Below are 17,799 nucleotides of genomic sequence, written 5' to 3' on the forward strand. Positions count from 1 at the left end.
ATCCTGCCCGGGGTGTCCCTGCTCCGGTGGCACGGGGGGGGGGGGAGCTGGCAGCTCCCAGCCCCGCTCTGCTCGGCCCTCCCAGCCCCAGCGCACCCCATGCTGGTGTGGGGGCTGCTGGGGATGGGTTTCTTCCCTCCCCACCACCTTCCTGCCACAGCCCACAGCCAGGCAGAGCCTGCAAATTGTGCCACGACCCCAGCAGACCGAGGCAGCGCCTTCCCTTTATTATTTCTGCACGTGCATCCTGCAGAGATGCAAGCCCAGGGTGCTGCTCACACAGCTCGAGTAAGGCCTGGGGCAGGCTCATGGTGCTCTCACCCTTTCCCCGGCCCCAGCTCAGCCCCCCCTGCAGCGAGGAGGAACCAGGGGCAGCCCATGCTGGAAATCAGGGTGTCTGCATGGCCCCTAACCTTCCCCACAAGCCCAGGGGGCCTCTGCCTCCAGCACCAGGAGCTGCCCTGGCTGCAGGGCTGGGGACAGGACCAGCCTCACACCCAGCCCCGTCCCAAAGGGTGCTGATGCGAGCTGGGTGCCCCAGGCTGCTCCCTGCCCGCAGCAGGGCGAGGAAGAGTCGGGCTCCACCCCAGAACCATCCTTGAGACTGTCTTCAGGGCAAAGAGGAGGGAAGCGGCTGTCCTGAGCCCCCCTGCTCCTCCCGGGGGAGGAGGGCAGGCAGGACAGAGGTGCAGGGTGCTCCTGCTGCCAGGTGAGCGACACGGGCACAGCTCCAGCACCGCAGCCAACGCTTCTATTCACGAGCAGCCCCCGAGCTCTGTCCCACGGAACGGGGAGAGACACCCACGTCCGGACAGCATCGAGGCGAGGAGCTGGGAATGGAGGACGGAGCCAGCGGGGAGAAACAAACAGTCCTGGCCCCCGCTGCGCCCCGCTTCAGTCCCGCTTGGTGTCTTTGTTCTGGTTCTGAAACTTCTGGTGGACGACGCGGAGGGTGGTGAAGAAGTTCCCCAGGAAGAGGATGAAGAAGGGGAGGCCGCACATGAGGACCTGCGGGAGGCGGGGGTCAGCGGAGGGATGTGCCCGGCGCAGACGCTCCCTCCCCGGGCAGCTGCTGGAGCCCCCCCCTTACCTGCCACTCCTTGCACTCCGGGTGCTGGAGCATCCTGAAGAGCGTGACGGCGTTGTACAGCTGCCAGAACTGCAGAGACACGAGGCTTAGCGCTTTTCCAAGGCTCAGCCCCGTGCTGCTGCTCATCCCAACACCTCCTCTGGGCACAAGCCTTGCATGAGGCCAGCCTGCCCCGGCACGGCACCAGGATCACAGCGCTCAGCCCCCAGGGGACCCAGCTGGGACATTTTCCCCCTTCCCTGCCACCTTCTGGAGCCCTGCAGCAAGCCCCCCACCAGCTTTTTCGGCCATCAGCCTGACCGAGTCAAGGAGGAACTGGACCTCGGGCAGCAGCTCGAGAGCTGACGTTCAGCAGGGTTTGGGGAGGGTTGGCAGAGCCAGCCCCGCTGCTGTACTTTGCACATCGCTCGAGCGCTTGGCACAGCTGCCCCACCTCGCTAGCCAGGCTGTGGAGGTGGTGCTTCGGAGGAAAAAGGAAAGGCTCAGCCTCTGCAAGGCACAGCAGGAATGCTCTACAACTCATCCCCCCCGAGGATCGGTGCGCACTCACCTGCCCGAAGAAGAGGAAGGGGAGCAGGAACGTGAGGCCTCGCCACATCCAGGACTGGAAGCCCTCTGCAGAGGATGAAGGTTTGCTGAGAGCACGCTCGTTACGGGGCCGCATGGAGCCAAGCTCCTGAGCTCAGGGGCAGGGAGGTGCAGTGGCCGTGTCCCTCACTGAGGCCCCGAAGGCTCACGCAGCCTCCCCACGGGCACTTGTGCGTGCAGGGAGGACTCAGGCAGGTTTTCCTAGCCCTGGGGTCAGTGGGGACTCTGGAGGAAGCTCCTCTCGTGGGACCACCCTCCCAGCGAGCTCCCTGGGCTGCAGAGGCCGCCGTCTAGATTGCTGCTAACAGGAACCACAGCTCCCACTTAGCTTAGCACCAGTTGTACTGGGAGGGAGGCTGCCAGAAGCCGTGGGCCCGGGAAAATCAGTGACAGCAGCTCTGGGACAAGCAGCAAGGGGAATGCTGGCTTACCCACAGTGAGATCCATGTTGTGCCTCTCGCCCAGCGCTCGGAGCCGGTACAAGCACCCGCTCTGGTAGTAGTACTGGAGGAACTGCACAAAGCCTGCAAGGACAGGGCGGGTGAGGGCAGGAGGCACCAGTCTGCGGTGCTCAGCCCCGGCATCGTCCCCACCCTGAGACCTTTCTCGCCCCGGGGAGGCCAAAAAAAAGAGAAAAGCCAAGGGAAAACCCAGGAGAGCTGAGAGCTGTGAGCAACCACAGCCAGTTTGCCACATGTCAAGAGCCCAGCAGGCCTGGCAGCACTTACTCTGGTACATGGAGAAGGAGAGGAACTGGTTCCTGAACATCTGGTACATCAGCCCGTCCGGCCTGGGGAGAGAGGATGCTGGTTGGGGCGTGCGGGGCTGCGAGGAGATGCCTTCAGCCCTGCCTGCCCCACGGCTGTGGTAACGGCACCGCTGCCACCAAAACAGGGGGCTCCCCAGCTCGGGTACCCCAGCGCAGCTCCCCCGTGTCAGTGCCTTGTTGAACAGTTTGCAGTGTGAAAGTGTCCGGCCTGGGGAGCCACCACAGAGGCTGGTGCAGGGGTCAGGAAAACACTGCGGCAGCCCTTGGAGGAGGATTGCAACACTTTGGGGTCGCGTTTCCCAACCCAGAGCCCCGAGTGGTGCTGCCTGCCCCGCTGGGTGCTGGTGGCTGCTGCTCTTTGGAGCGCTTGGGCCCGGTGAGGGCTGCGTGGAGCTGCCCGTTAGATCTCAACATTCGTGGAGCAGGAATAGAGCTACGGGTCAGAGCTTGTAGGGCCAAGGCCCCGTCAGCAGGCAGGCTGCAGTCCCTACCCCCAGGAGCCGAGGGGACGCAGGCTTACCAAGTCAGCATGACGCCCGACAGGAACGTGGAGACGTAGTGGTGGAACACCCACCAGCCCTTGATTCTGGAAGGCAGACACAGGCCAGGGGTCAGGAGTTGAGATCCAAGCACAGCCCAGGGAGGCAGAGCCAGCCATGTGCCAGCCACCCCCTGGCTCCCAGGGCAAGGCGAGGAGCAGGGATGGCCACGAAATGGCTACAAGCAGAGCAGGGACCCAGCGCCTCCAGTCCAGGTGGCACTCGGGGGCTGCTCCGGCTTCCCTGCCACCTCCACACGGTGAGTTCATCCCTCCCACGCCAGCAGCTGCCTCCTAAAGCCAGCTCGTGCGGCTAATTACCAGGGTTTGCTACACGCCCTGAGTAGGAGGCATCAGCTGCTCCCTTGGGAAGTGCAAAGCTGCACCATGGCCCCACGGGGGGGGACCAGGTGGCTGCACGCCCCCTCCCCGAGCCCCCAGGGACTCACTTGGATCCGTTGTTGATCAGGATGCTCTCCCGGATGGTGAGGGTGCAGTAGTACCACACCAGGAGGAAGTTGAAGACGGCGTCTGTCACCCTGGGGTGCAGCAGAGCGGTGTCAGAGGGCAGCAGTGGGGCTCAGGCACCGAGCAGCAGCAGCTGCAGGACACCCAGCACCCAGCCCAGGCTCACCTGGAGTTGAGGAGGAACCGACAGGAGAAGGACACGATGAGCAAGATGATGGTGAGGTAGAGCTTGAACTTCTCGTACTCGTCTTTGTAGGCAAACCTGCGGGGAAGCACAAGCTTGGAGCAAGGTGGCTGCTGCCAGTCTGCGTCCTCCCATCCCGTCCTGCCCAGCTGGGCAAAAGCGCTGCTCTGCTGGGAACCTCTCGGAGGTGTGAAGGGAAATCCCTGTCCCCGGGCACTTCTGAGAGAGCAAACCACGCTGCGCTCACACTGGTGAGCAGGGGGGCTCCCAGGGGAGCCGGGCAGACCGGGGTCTGGTCAGCATTTTTTGGGGAGCTGATGGAATGGGATGGGGTCAGGGCTCTCTGCTCAGCACCTCCCTGCGTGTGGGGGCTGAGGACCAAGCCCGGCGTTTCCCCAGGGGAAGAGGAGGGGGCTGGCCATGACTGTCCCTCCTGGAAGTCCCTGACGTGGGGGAAACTCAGGCACAGCGTTGGTGGCAGATCCGAACGGTCTGTCCCAGCACGGCCCCGGGAGCTGAGCAGAGCCCAAGGGCCAGTTCTGGGAAAGGAAGAACTGAACAGAGCAGGGACGGAATCTGCACGAGGTGGGCCAAGGCAGCCACGTGCCCAGGGGAAGATTTATGGCTTCCTTGTGACGAGGGGCTCCCAAATCCCCCCCCGAAGCACACACCCGCCGTGACACAGGGGCCGTACTTAGCCTGCTTGCTGAGCAGCGTGACGTTGACGTTCCCGAGCACCAGACTCAGGTACAACCTGGAGAGAGAGAGCAGAGGCGTGCGGTGGGCACCTGCCCAGGGCTGGCTGTCACCTCCCTGTCCCCATCCCTGTCCCGTGCACGGTGACAGCGGGGAAGGGGCACACGAGATGTTTTCCAGCGGGTGCTGCCAGGAGGCGTGCGTGCTGCTGGCATCCTGCCCCGAGGGTGGCAGGCGGGTGGCTGAGGGCAGAGCCACCCCCTCTGTTGGCACCCAGCGGGTGCTGGTCAGGGGTTCAAGGGCAGGGGAAGGTGGTGGCGGGGCCCAGGGAGGTTGGGGCTGGCTCCGTCCCAGGCGTCCTGGGGCAGCAAGGCGGCTGCAGCCAAGGGCAGGGCGACAGCAGGGTCGTGCCTTGTGGTGTTACAGCTGCTGGGGGCTTGTGCTGCACATCGAAGGTTTTTGTCATCCCAAAAAGGACCCTAAGGTTCCCTCCAGGGGTGGAGGTGAAGGATCTGGCCCCGGGGACAGCTTCCAAGGGCAGCAGCCACCTCCCAGCCCTCCGCCTCCCCCAGGAGCTCCTCTGGCAGGGAGAGGATCGGCTGCGGGGGGACCCTGGCACCCGCAGAGCCCGGCTGTCCCAAATCCCTCTGGAAAAGGGACTGTGAAGCACCTCTTACCCGTTCTTCTTTGGCAGATAGGCCTCCATCTCGAAGAAGACGTTCTGCCGCTCTTTGATGAGGCTCTGGGTCTCCTGGATGGACTCCTGCTGCTCGGGACTCGCGTGGGCCTTGCATCTGGGGAGGAAAGGCAGGCGCTGGCAGCAGGGAAGCCTCGGTCACAGCCCAGCACGGGTTGGTGTGATGCGAGGCTGTGTCTCGGACAAGGACACCCCAAGGACGGGAAGGACACACGGGAGGGAGTCGGCACCTCCAGCTGCACGGAGAGCTCCTGCGGGAGTTTTTTTGGGGGTTGCTGGAGGGAAGGGAGCAGGGGTGAAAGGGAGGGGGCAGCAGCTCTTCCCAGCTCTTCCCCCCACCAGGTGGGCAGCTCAAGCTGCCAACTGCAGCCTGAGCACAACTGGGGAAGGGAAAGCCGAGGAAAAAACCTGCCTGGATACAGCCAGACCTCAACAGCCCTTTTTTAACGTTTGCACTGGGGAGAGCTGGGAGCACGTGCAGTAGCCCCGTCCTCATGGCTCTCTCCTCCCCGGCTGTCTCAGGATGCCAGCTTACTTTTTGAGGGACAAGGACAGCTCCTTCAGCCGCTTCTTCTGCCGTGCGATGGAGCTGGAGATCCCGTCCTGCAGCTTGGTTAGCTCCTCCAGCTTCTGCTTGTACAGCTTGTGATTATCCTGGGCACGAGAGAGAGCAGCACGCTCCAGATACCTGCTCCAGGAGGCCGCAGGGTGCCTGATGCCCACATGGAGAAACTGGGCAGGCTCTGTTATTTTGGCAGAACCCCCCAGCTGCAGCCAAGGGGCTGTGATTCAAACACTGCTGTGGGGGGCACAGAGGTGGCTTTGCTGCTGCTGTCACCCCAGGTGCCCGTGGTTTGGGCCAGGCCCCCCCCGGTCCTGCCCTGGGATGTTGGAGGGAGCCCCTGCTCCAGGAGGGCTCGTGGTGGGGCCGGCTGCAGGGCCCCACGTGCCGCTGTCACCCAACAGCACCTGGGTAACGCTAGATGCCATTCTTCTGCTATATTTAGACAGGAAAGGAGAGAACCGCGCTGTGTCAATGCTCCTTGTCCCAGTCAGCTGAAAAACAACCTTAACCCGGCCGCGGGCAGCCCCGGCGCTGCCACCTCCAAAGAATTCCACGCTGCTCACGACAACCCTTGGACTAGACCTTGGTGCAGACGCGTTTCAGGCTCTGCGCTTCTTATCAAGCACTTTATCAGCAGCTGTCAAAGCCCTTCCCAGCAGGGAAAGGTGAAAGCAAGGCACAGAGGAGGGAAATACCTCAGTCTCCCTCCTGGGGTGAGCAGCGTGGCCGCAGCAGGGGGGGGGAACAGATCCCAGATGCTCCCCGCTCCCCCAGCAGTGATTTATGTCCCAGCAGCACGTTTGTGCTCCACAAACCCCTTTTCCTGCTCCTGCTGCTCCCAGGTAGCCGGGACCCAGTGCCGTGTGTGCCACCTGCTCCTAAAGAGCTTCAGGTCTGGGTCCTGCTGCTCCAAACCACCCCGGGACCACCGCGCTCCGAGGGGGCTTCTGGAGAGATCGTGCCAGGCCGGGGGGGCTCAGGGCTATAGGATGGAGCTGTCACATCCCCAGGGCTGGCACCAGGCTGTCCCCACAACCCCTGTGGAGCAAGAGCGGGTTTCTCAAAGCCTCCCTTGCCCCAGATCTGGGCACAGCCGCCTGCAACAGCCGCGGGGGGGAAGGAAGGAGGGGAAAAGGGAACCGGGGCCGGCCGGGAGGGGGGGGTCGAGCAGGAGGTGCCAGCCCCTGCCCAGGGGCAGAGCTCAGCCTCTCCGGGGAGGTTTCGCGGAGCAGAGGGGCACGGAGCCATGGGGGGGGGGGGGTTGGTATTAAAGGGGGGGGTCCTGAACCTTTTGGGCACAACGGGGGTGCGGCTGGGTGGAGGCTGTGCTCGGTGCCCGGCGGTACCTGGATGCGCTGGTAGCCCTCCTGCAGCTCTTCCCACTCCCGCAGGCAGTCGGCGGCCGAGGCGCCGCTGGCCATGGCGGAGAGGCAGCGGAGGCTGGAGGCCGGCAGGGAAAGCAGCGGAGGAGGAGAAGCAGCGAGGCTGGAGGCCGCCAGGCACCGGGCCCGGCGCTGCCGCCGTCTTCCGGGCACGCCCCGAGCCGGGAGAGGCGGGACCGGCACCGGGAGGGGGGGACCCGGAGGGGGGCTGCCGGGACCCGGCCTCCCCCGAGCAGCCCCGGTCTCGGTTTGGGGTGTTTGGGTTCGCAACGGGGGTAACGGGTGGAGCTACCCCCCCCCCAACGATGCTGGGGGTTAGGGGAGGATGGGGAAGGGCAGGGAGGGGGGGGGGGGAGCACCCCGAGCCACGCGGTGATAAATGCTTAGCATGGAGTGCAGGGAGAGCCCAGGAGGGTTTTTGTGTAGGGTTTTTATTTTGTGGTGTCCGTGGAAGGAGTCGGAGTGCTGCAGGGCAGAGGGGCAGCACGGCTGGCGTGGTCCTATAATATTACCAGGGCCTCCAAAGTGGCTGCCAGGCAAGGTCAGGTCGCTGGATTTGGGGGGAAGCACGGTCCTGCCTGCCAGCCAAAACCAGAGGGTGAGGGTCCGGTGCCTGCCAGGGTCTGCAGAGACTCTTATGGAACAGGGGAGCTCCTGAAATGGGGAGGTTCTGCCCTCGTCTCCCTGGGCTGGGACCAGGTGCAGTCAAATTCTAAATTTGCCTTTCAGAGGGAGCACTGATGACTTCCCCGTAGCTGGGGCAGGAAGCAGGCCCGATAACGTGGCCATAAACCCGCTGGCTTACAGAGGAGGCAAGTGGTGCTGAACGGGCCGCGTCCTGCAGGCCTCGCCTTCCCCAAACCACCTTTAGCAACGCAGGCACACTCCCCTAACGGCTCCAAAACTTCACCCAGTATGATAAGAGCTAAAGATGAAGGAATTCCATTATGTTAAGAGCTTTTTCAACTGATTTCCGTTAACCTTCTACCTACGGGACAGATGGTGGTGCGGACAGGGAAGCGTCTTCCCCTGCTGGGTGTTCCCTGTGCTGTCAGTAGTTTGGTTCGGAGATGTCTGTGATCGTGGTCCCATAGATCTGGGCCTCCCAGTCTGAAAGCTGTTTCACAAAGCCCCGGTGCGGTCTCATGTTCTCTTTGCATTTCAGAACGTGGTCCCAAGCTTTCTGGAAGTCGAAAGAAAGCAAAGAAGCGTTAGAAATTTGAGCTGAAAAATAATTTATTGTAGTTACGCTAAGCAGCTACATTTGTGAACAAAACAGCTTTGTATTTACTGCCCGTGATAGACTTTGGCAGATAAGACTTTGGCTACCAAAGCAAGGACATAACGGATCCAGATGTGAACTTCAGAGAAGCCTTTCATCTTTATACCCGGCTTTCCTGGCTATGAGGATAGCTCATGCTTCTTTCATTAGCTGATGTGTTTCTTGTATTGTTTACGCTGACAGAGCAGTGCAGTCCTGGATTTTCTGCGCTAAAAAGCCATTTCTTCCATGGGTGATAAGCGAAGCAGAGAAGTATCAGCTATTTACAGGCAAGAAACCAAAGTTTGCACATTTCTGAACTGGTGTGACCTGGTGTGGCAGAGCGGCTATTAAGCTCCAGTTATCCCACCACGTTAATTACAGCCATCTTAATGATTTGTTAGTTCCGTGTAATCAGCTAGGAACTCTGCTACACAGAGGGCAAATCCGCCAGCATTACTCTGCTTTGCTCAGCTACGTCCTGGGGTTTACCCAGTAGTGCTCATCTTCCTGCTGATTCCCCCCAGCAATCAGAGGATTGCTTAAGTGTAACGAGACCAAAGGTCACAAGATAGTGCTCCATTGGTTTGCTTTTTTTCTAATCTCAGCAATTCTGCAGGCTCTGAACCTCATCTTCCAATATTTACTCCTCTGCCCATGGTATGTGTGTCTGTAGTTCCTCTGAACCCCGCAGATCTACTCAGATTGATTCCTAATAGACTGAGGGGCCACACGTCCCAAATCTGTGTTTCTTTTGCAATATCTCTGGAAATTTTCACAGATCTCTGCCCAGATTGGGCAAAGGGTCACACAGAAATCTGTTGAGTTGCTTTAGTCTACAAGAAACAAACTCATCTGCCAGGAAAATCCCCCAGGAAGGCTTTGCCCAGGCCAGCTGCAGGACACCACAGCGCTCAGCAAAACGCTGAGACCAACCTGTTGATACCAACTGGGAGAAACTGCAAGGATCAGCTTTGACTTTTGCTCTGCCATCACAAACGTCTCTGGCAGTTTAGCATGCAGGGGAAAACAGCAAGGGAATGGTTATCGATGTGCTGGGGCAATCACACCCAGCATTACTAGCAGAGACCAAATAGTGTCTGCTGCCCAGCTGGCACGCTCAACCCGAAATTACCCTTTGGCACACACCGATGGTAAGAGATTTCCTCTTATGTTGCAAATGTTTGCACAAAATCAATTAAATGATTAGATACAGACCCAGCTCCAGTGAAGCTTGAATCAATCCTTTCAGGCTCCCAAAGGAGGTCACGCTTTCCAAACAAAGACAAGACTTTTAAGGAGAAACCTTTCAGTTCTCATGGGAAAAAGGCTGCTCTGTGCCAAGCAGGCAGCACGAGCTGGTGCCTACAGCAGCACAGTGCCCGTGTTTTGTCCCCAAAGGGATAAAGGGCTGGCATCTGGGGAGAGGCTGCCAGTCTCACCACGCCACAGGGTCATTCTCAGCCTTCATTCCTTATTTTTCATATGTTATTCAGAGCTCTGGAACAGAATGTACCATCCTTTTCACCTGGGTGTCCCTCCCAGGCTAGTGTTATCCCGTTCCAGATTTCTTTACAGTGGTGTCTGTGGGAGGGGATTGCTTCTGGGGAAATATAACAAGGTTTCAGAAGTCAGTGCTGATGAGCCCAGCGGTAAATCAGAGCTCTGCAGGTACCAGGGTGTGAACGTCCCTGTAACCACCTGGCATTAAGAGACGGGATTAAGTCTGGTAGCTTCCAGACACTCTTTTTCTCAGATCCAGGAGAGTGGAAGAGCTAAGATCTGTAATCTGCTTTATTTTTATAGCCCTGTGGTTAAGTAGGGAAATACAAGAATATCACAGGTGCCAGGTAAGAGCTCAGAGATCCAAAATCGCACCTAAGCCGCCTCCTTAAAGGTACAAGATACAACTGATGTAAGAGAATCTCTTACATTGTTAGGTGGATAGTCTGCATGAATGCACAGATAATTTCTTTCTTGTTAACACAGCAATGAGGCTTCGGGAACAGAAATAAACTTCAGACCCAGCCAGTATCTGTGGGAAGAATGACAGTGATGTACCTTCAGGGAAAACTGGTGGGAATGCATAAGATAGGCCATGGTGACTGTGCTGCTCCGGCTTATCCCCAGGGTGGAGAACACCAGCACTGCTCCGAGATCCAGCTGAGCATCTGAGTAAAGAAATGCCAATCACAGATTAGTGATCGGGGAAATCAAAATTCCAGTTGTAAAGTCAAGCTCTAATTCAGTGAAAACTGACAGGCAGCTAGCCTGAGAGACAGGAACCGTCATGAACCTTGATAGGAACAGATGGGCACTGCCAGCTTTTGTTTCTATAACCATTTGCCTTTCTTAAAACCGCACTGAGTTAAAAAGTGGCTTTTTTGAGGACTAGAATCAAATGACAATGATCAGTCAATGCTTCGTGACAGATCAGTGTCACCTTTTTAGCAGGTGACTGTGAGAAAAAGTGGCCCACCAGGACCAAGCAGCTGTGGTCAGCATCACACCAGCAACTCAAAACTCTTCCAGGTAGGTTTAAAGCTAACAAAATGTCTGTTGAATGCAAACCTCACTGTTGTCCACTCAAGCTGGAGGAATTGGCTCTCAAACTGGCAGGGACTTGACTTCAAATCCCTTACCCCTCCGTGGGGATCACCAGTGGGAAGTACGTGCATGGCAGTTAGGGTGCTGTTTTTCTCATGTTGTGCATGCTTTGCAGTGGAAATCTGTAAGGCCAGCAAACTCATTTCCTACAGAAGCCAAGCCCACTTGGCTTGAGGATGCTGTCATTCACTGCTAACCACATCAACTCTGCTATCTATTTCCATAATTTAGTAATAAACCTTTTACTTCTTTCCCTCCCTCTCCAGAGTAGACAGCACGACGTGTTTTTGGAATATCAGCAACTGTGCTCTAGAATTTGTAGGGCAAAGCCTATTCTGCTGTTGCTGAGAGGTTGTTTTCTTTTTTTTTTTTTTTTTAAATTTTCTTCCAAGCACTCTTCCAGGCTGGGTAAAAAGATGGGGCAAAATGCAGGACAAGTAAGTGGATATCAGCGTGTGGGTTTCAATGCATGCCAGTCATGAAATTCAGTTTAGGACTACAGGATTATATCCTCAGCTTTCACTTCCTTGTTTTTTTGTGTCCAATTGTTATTTCTGACTTTGTACTTGCATTACAAGTTCTGTGGGGACAGAGTGGTCTTTTGCTCCTGGGTCTGTAGGGCACTTAGCACAGCAGGGCCTTGGTCTGAGGCAGATGCTGTTTTGTAGGTGCAATACAAGACAACGACGCAGGTGGACACCATCATGGGATGAAGCTGCAGGAACTATGCCTGCCGTGCTGCTGCAGGTACTGAGCTGGTATGTTTTTCTTTGCCCTTTCTGATATAATCAGCTGAAGGCAGGTTTATGTTGTCCAACCTGAAAGTTTCTCTAGGCCCTACAGCGAGTCTGCACAGCAAACCCCAAGGGTTGAGAGTGTCTCATGGTAAATTCTCCAATGGGCATCACACTCCTGCTCAAATAAAGCTCCGGTGGTTGAAGATTTGGGCTGGTGAGTCGAACAGTTGTATTTAAACACAAAGGAATAGGAGGGGATCCTGTGAAGTCCTCACAGACATCCCAAAAGCCTTCTCACACCTAGTGGAAAGCTCACTGCTATGACAGTGAGGTGTTCTTTAAAGTGAGTACTCTCTGTCAGGAACATCAGTGTCAGATGCCCTCTAAAATCTCCTCTCTGTGTCAGGCTGGTTACTGAGACAGCTCTGGTGTACATTCGGGTGTGGGCTGGCTTGGGAGTATGCTGAGATCTTGAAAGATTACGACCCTCCCGTTTGAGCTTCCTGCTGGAGTCAATTGCAGTCACTCCCATTTAATATCTCAGAGTGAACAAGGGCTCAGGAATTCCAGATCAGGAACAACTCACCTATGAAATGACAAATGGTGGGAAAGGAAGAAAAAAGATTTGCTTCGAGTGAATCTGGAACAGATATATGGAGATATTTGTCTTCTGCAAACCTGTAAAAAGAGCACGCAGCATTACATGGGCCAACAAAGCAACTGTGGGGGAAAATTGTTTGTTAGAGGCAAGATGATAATTTTGTTTGCTGTTACGTGTGTGAGTTTTTCATCATTAACACTACAGTAAGGGATTGTTATGGTAAGACACTGAGGCACACGTAATACAGAACCAGCTTAATTACTGATTTTGCATTCCACGTGGTATCAGCATTGATGCCTTAATTTTATCCTACAGCCTCCCTTATCTGAGAGCTAAATGAAAACAGATGAACTGAAAGCAAGAGTGCCTTCGCAGCGTGCACGTTAGCAGTTATGGCAACAGGGCTCCATGAGTCACTTCATGTGGTTTTCTGTGACAGCATCCTCCCGCTTCTAGAAGCTCAGAGAACTCAGCTCAGAGAACTAATGGCACAAAACACCAGTGAGGCATTTCTGAAATGTGAAAGCACGTCACACAGATGGCAAGGGGAGATCACACAGGGTACAGAGACCTTTGATGTCTTCTGAAACCAGAGGCAGGAGAAATGCCTGCTGGTACACGTGTCCTGAGGTAAGTAACTGGACTTGTTGCTTACTTTGCTTTGGCCAAGACCCTGAGAAATGCCACTGGATTTTTCATTGGATGAAATGACATTTCCAGCACAGCCTGACTGAGCTGAGCGGTCATGGACAGAAGAAGTTAAGGAAGGAAGATGAACAATGTGAAACATCAATGATTTAGCTTTTACACTGATGTGTTTGTAAGATTTTGCTCAGAAGGCTACTGTTCTACCTGAAGGATGGTGGCATGTAACAGACTGGAAATGCTGAGGACCTCCCAGTCCTCACAATCTGTCACAGTAAATGGCTACAGGAATGCATTGCTGCTGTGCAAACTCTTGCTATGCAAGTAGAGATCACAAAACTGAGTGTGAAATAGCACCCAAATCTGCAGTGAAAAAACAGAGTTTTCCCTGGAAGTTTATAGGCACTTGCTGCTGTGATGCTGTGCCACCTCACAGGCACAGACATCAGTGAGAATACACCCTGAAAACTTACAGTGTAGAAGGCTGCTCAGAAATATTGACTTGAGCTTTGATCTTCAAATCTTTCTGAATTTGTTGGTCACAGGCCTGCTTGAAATTGCCCATGTATAACTTTGCAGGCAGTATTTCTACAGGGTACAGCTGGAAGTTGTCTAGTTCCTGCAAGGAGAGAAGCCGTGGGTTCAGTTCAGAGCATATTTGCTCTTTTAGCTCCTTAAACAGAAGTCACGTAGAGAAATGAACACACACTTAGTCAGCAGCCCATGACACATTTGAATGTAATGATGCATTCAATCACCCGGACATTCTGAAATATGGAAGTCTTGCTAGATTTAGTGAGAATAATTAACAAAAACACTGTCATTGTGGCATTACTTGAAACAAATCCTAACTAAACAGGTGGAAGAATATATTCTTTGCAATGTCTGGAGGAACCACAGCATAACGGATTCATTTGATGTTTTCTCCGGTTATCGTTCACAAGGCCAACTGAAGTCATCTGCCACCTGCAGAGCTGCAGGTGCAACGTCGTGGCACAGCACAAGTCCACAGAGATTTTGTCTCTGTGCTGCCGAAAGGCTGAGAACAAAAATATACAAGTAGGCAGCAGTGCTTCTACATCCATAACTGATACTCCGTAATGCTGCATCGGAACAAAACTGCAGCTCAACAGCTTAGAGCATCAGAGAGCAACAGCTTAAACTGAGCTGAGGAGGTAATTCTGTGTCCAGCTGAATCTGCTGGGGGAGTTTAGCAGTTTGCTGCCCCTCACAAAGGAGCACAGTGAATTCATTTTCTGTGCTGTAGCATCCCGCAAGGTTGGCACTGTGTCGTGGGCTGCTTCGTGTGAAGCAGATGTGAAGTAGTAGGAATTGGACACAAAGGATGTTGCTGTACAGTGCCCTCTAAATCTGCCCTGCTGCAGGTCCTGTCCTAGATGTGAAAATAGGACAATTGTTTCTCCCAAGTTAAATAGATCAATGTTTGCAGGTGAAACCAAACAATCAAGGTACCAGTGTACCAGTGGATGGCTCCTTTCTTTCTGGGCCTATTGAAGCAATGCTCCAACATTTGCTTTGTGACCCTTCCAGACAAAAAGCTTTATAGGCATGAAATACAGGGCTTGATAGTTGCACCTCTGTCTGGAAACATTTACTGTGTAACATCTCAGATAACCTCATATAAAAGAGATTAAAGAGGAGCCTGCCTTATTTCATTGTTTGCTACTGTTTGTTTAGTTATCTGCACTCTCCAGTAGGCCAGTTTTGGGGTTATCAGAGGAGGCTTCCTTGGCTGCTTCCACGAGCTAGCTTTCACGCAATAGGAGAGGAAAAAAAAAAAGACAGTGTGGCTGCAAAAGAATTTGTGGTGACACTCGGGGGAAGAGCAGTAATTTAAATTACATTTAATTCCTTTGTTTGAAATTACTCTGATAGCAGGCTTACAGCACCACTTAGCTATTCATTAGCTATCATCAGATGAATACGAACGCTCATGTCTTTTACTTGCAAATTGGCCTAGTCTCACCTGAGGCATCCACAGTATCTTCTGAGTCCTCAGAAAATGATAGCAAGCTGAAAACCGCTTGTATCCTCCCCTCAGGACCAGCACGGGATGGCGGGTGAATTGCTGCAAGCTTCTGGCATGTCGGACGGCAGTTCCTTCCTCGGCATCTAATGAGATCAAAAAGCTATTTGCTGGGGCAGGTTTAGTGTGCCTCCAACAGCCCTGGGGGTTAAATCTGGCCCTCTGGCACCACCAGCAAACTCCTTTTCATTTCATCTAATGGTCTGGAGAAAGCCTTGTTAAAAGCCAGACTTATTATTTATGTAACTGTTGCTGCAGGTCAGTAACAAGCTGCTGCTCACCTCTAGTCCTATTCCTCTCCTGTTTTCTTTTGTAAGTCCAATTAAAGTTTTTATTCTCTCCCCATTATTCTTTGGGAAATGCTTGTAATAAGTTCCCATAATAGCAAAGCATTATTAGTATAAATCTAGTAATTTTAGTTGCATGGAGACCCTTTTCTATAGCCTACAAAAGGAAGTGAAAGAGGTGTCTTGAACACATTCTTCCCAAGCATTTCAAACACTCCCTCAGCGAAGCAAATCATATGAGAGATGGTTTTGCCCCCTCCTTCTTCCCCTGGATCCATCTAGGTTGCCTCTAGCTCTGCCTGCTTTAGAAACAGATGAGTGCAACAGAAACCTGCTGCTGACTCTTCACACCTTCCATGCTCATGTCTCATCACCAAGTACTTCTGAATGCTTGCTTTGTCCATTCTGCTTACACTCCCAGATTTTTTTCTTAAAAATTGGGGTGTGGGCTAGATGTAGTCTTTGCTAAAACTGCAGTAGCCTTTATAAAGCTGGTTGGAGCCAAACAAATGTAAAGAAGTGGTTCTGCATAGAGCAGCACTCCTGGCTAGAGGATGTGTTGCAACTATACATTTCCATGGTTCAAAGAAGCCTGAACAATTACAGGGAGAAGTTTCCAGCTTTTCACACTTTTCAGTGAACTCCATTACCTCAGCACCCACGTTAAAGCTACGTCTTCTTCAATGTGATAACGTGAAGGTTTCGTAACCCTCAGAGAAGGAAATACTCACTCTGTGAACATACGGAGCTTGAGTCAGTGTTTTCAGTCTCTGAAGAACCATTGCTCCCTGAAAGGCAACCGTTGGACAAGCTCAATTTCAGTGAGATGTGAAAAAATAAGAATAATTTAAAAGATCAATTCCTTTCAAGCAACAACTTCAGAGGGGTCAGTCTACAGATAGGAAAGCAGGCCTGCCAGGAAGCTCACTAAAGTAATGAGGAGTGGGAAGAATACCCATCCTGCAGTGAGGTCTTCACTGACATGAGTCACAGGTACCTTTTTCTTTCTCCTCTTCCTCATCGTCAGACAAGTCTAAAGAGCTGGTCTCGCAGTCATACACCACGCAGTATTTGACACACGCAAGCTCCTCTGCATCCGGCACCAGGTACTCCCCTGTAGGGCTCTGACAAAATCACAGAATTCTATCAGGAGCACAGCTCCACGCTTTTCTTGTGGCATCAACACAAGGAGAAGAGATTGGGTCTATGTCTGTGCTTTATGCCGAAAGACCCAGGTAGAATTCAGAAATCATGCAGGCTGCTCCAGATTGCTTCATCTGCTGCAGTGGTAAAGATGTCAGCACTGTCCTTTGTGAGACAAGCCTGCAATATGTCAGTTCTTGTGCAACATTTTCTTGATACACAGCCTCAGCGTGCCAATCCTTTGGGCTACTGAAGCCAGCTCTTCTGTGTGACAGAACACATCCCCCCAGCGGCAGAACTGGAGCATGGCTGAAGGAGGCAGGGGAGAGGCGAGGACAACTCCCTTGTTTTTTAAGCCCATTTCATGTACTGCTAATTGCTAAATGCAGAGATTATTTACACAAACTGCAATCCTTCCTCACCTGTTCAATCCTGCGTGCTGTAACAATGTGGCTCTCGTTGTACTCGCGCTGAGTACGGGCATCTGGAAAAAAAAAAAAAAAAGATAACCAAGGTGGAGCAATTGGCTTATTTGGTGCTTTTAAGGTAGAATCCTGCTTCAAATTCAGCAAGTGGGAATTCAGGCACCAATGTCAGCAAGAGAAAGACTCTGTTTCTTATAAATGGAGACTTTACACATGGATAAACAACCCCCAACACTGATGTGATTCTAAGTATGAGCAGCACAAGGCGATGCCAACAGCCCCGAAGCTGCCCTGAGCACGGTGCTGTGCCCTCCAGCACCTCCTGAGGAGGGCACACGGCAGGGCCCCCATCCTGCTCCCAATCTGTCCGACCCCCTGACCAAAAGGTGCAGTGTGTGGCACCATTTGGGGACTCTGGGCACCCCGAAGGACGCAAACACTTATCGGGATGCTTTGTGTGATGGCCAGCACCTCTCGTCTGCCTGCCTGCACCGCTGGGAGCAGGGCAGGGGGATGCAGGGGTCAGGGAGCGGGGAGCTGGATGCGGGATGGAGTTGAAGCAGCAGCCAGGATTATAAATAAGTAGAAAACTTCCTTATTTATATTTTACTCTCCCTGTGGGGCCAAGTGCCACACGGGGCCGCTTTCCACTCCGCATGAAGAACGACAGCAGCGCATCCCTGCCTCACAGCGAGCAACGGGGCGGCCACACACCCCTCAAGCAAGGCCTCGGTGACCCACAGGAGCCCTCCCTACGCCTTCACGAGCCCCGTGAGCCCGCACAGCTCCTGCCCGTGGGCGTCCTCACCCAGCAGGCTGAGGTAGTTGTGCTCGGCCAGGCGGGGCAGGCGGCGCTGCTGCTGGAGGGCGTTGTAGAGGCGGCCGGGCTCGCACAGCAGCACCCCCGCCATGGCTCCCCGCGGACCAGGCCGCGCTCCGCCCGTTGCCATGGCAACGCCTCCCCCCCTTCCCGCCCAGCCCGTTGCTAGGGGGTGACGTCACGCGCCGAAACCTCGCGATGCTTCCTCGGCGCGGCGGCCGGGTGGATGGGGGGTGAGGGCGGGGAGGT

The 17,799-nt window shown here is 54.4% G+C and overlaps 2 protein-coding genes and 1 long non-coding RNA gene across 4 annotated transcripts; 1 reads left to right on the forward strand and 2 right to left on the reverse strand.

The window, feature by feature from the left end:
* Window positions 1–734: 734 nt before the first annotated feature.
* On the reverse strand, window positions 735–7,153 carry TMEM120A (transmembrane protein 120A). The gene is made up of 12 exons (XM_038165702.2): window positions 6,942–7,153; window positions 5,566–5,684; window positions 5,011–5,127; window positions 4,332–4,391; window positions 3,620–3,715; window positions 3,435–3,524; window positions 2,968–3,033; window positions 2,407–2,468; window positions 2,110–2,202; window positions 1,641–1,705; window positions 1,091–1,159; window positions 735–1,008 (listed from the first exon to the last, which is right to left on the reverse strand). The coding sequence occupies exons 1-12, from the start codon at window positions 7,014–7,016 to the stop codon at window positions 895–897; spliced, it is 1,026 nt and encodes a 341-aa protein (XP_038021630.1). The 5' UTR covers window positions 7,017–7,153; the 3' UTR covers window positions 735–894.
* Window positions 7,154–8,022: 869 nt separating this feature from the next.
* STYXL1 (serine/threonine/tyrosine interacting like 1) lies at window positions 8,023–17,786 on the reverse strand. The gene is made up of 9 exons (XM_027472701.3): window positions 17,539–17,786; window positions 16,728–16,789; window positions 16,160–16,286; window positions 15,894–15,950; window positions 14,816–14,961; window positions 13,302–13,447; window positions 12,169–12,260; window positions 10,300–10,409; window positions 8,023–8,160 (listed from the first exon to the last, which is right to left on the reverse strand). Exons 1-9 carry the CDS (start codon window positions 17,678–17,680, stop codon window positions 8,029–8,031), a joined length of 1,014 nt encoding a protein of 337 aa, XP_027328502.2. The 5' UTR covers window positions 17,681–17,786; the 3' UTR covers window positions 8,023–8,028.
* Window positions 8,156–13,306, forward strand: LOC110354212 (uncharacterized). 2 transcript variants are annotated; one of them, XR_002405894.4, is made up of 4 exons: window positions 8,156–9,392; window positions 10,690–10,770; window positions 11,514–11,603; window positions 12,499–13,306. It is a non-coding gene; the product is annotated as an uncharacterized lncRNA (long non-coding RNA). The 2 variants fall into 2 exon arrangements; XR_011804201.1 differs by lacking the exon at window positions 8,156–9,392 and having other exon boundaries at window positions 10,405–10,770.
* Window positions 17,787–17,799: the final 13 nt, after the last annotated feature.

The sequence above is a fragment of the Anas platyrhynchos genome, chromosome 20, assembly GCF_047663525.1.
Source record: "Anas platyrhynchos isolate ZD024472 breed Pekin duck chromosome 20, IASCAAS_PekinDuck_T2T, whole genome shotgun sequence".
Taxonomy (NCBI): domain Eukaryota; kingdom Metazoa; phylum Chordata; class Aves; order Anseriformes; family Anatidae; genus Anas; species Anas platyrhynchos.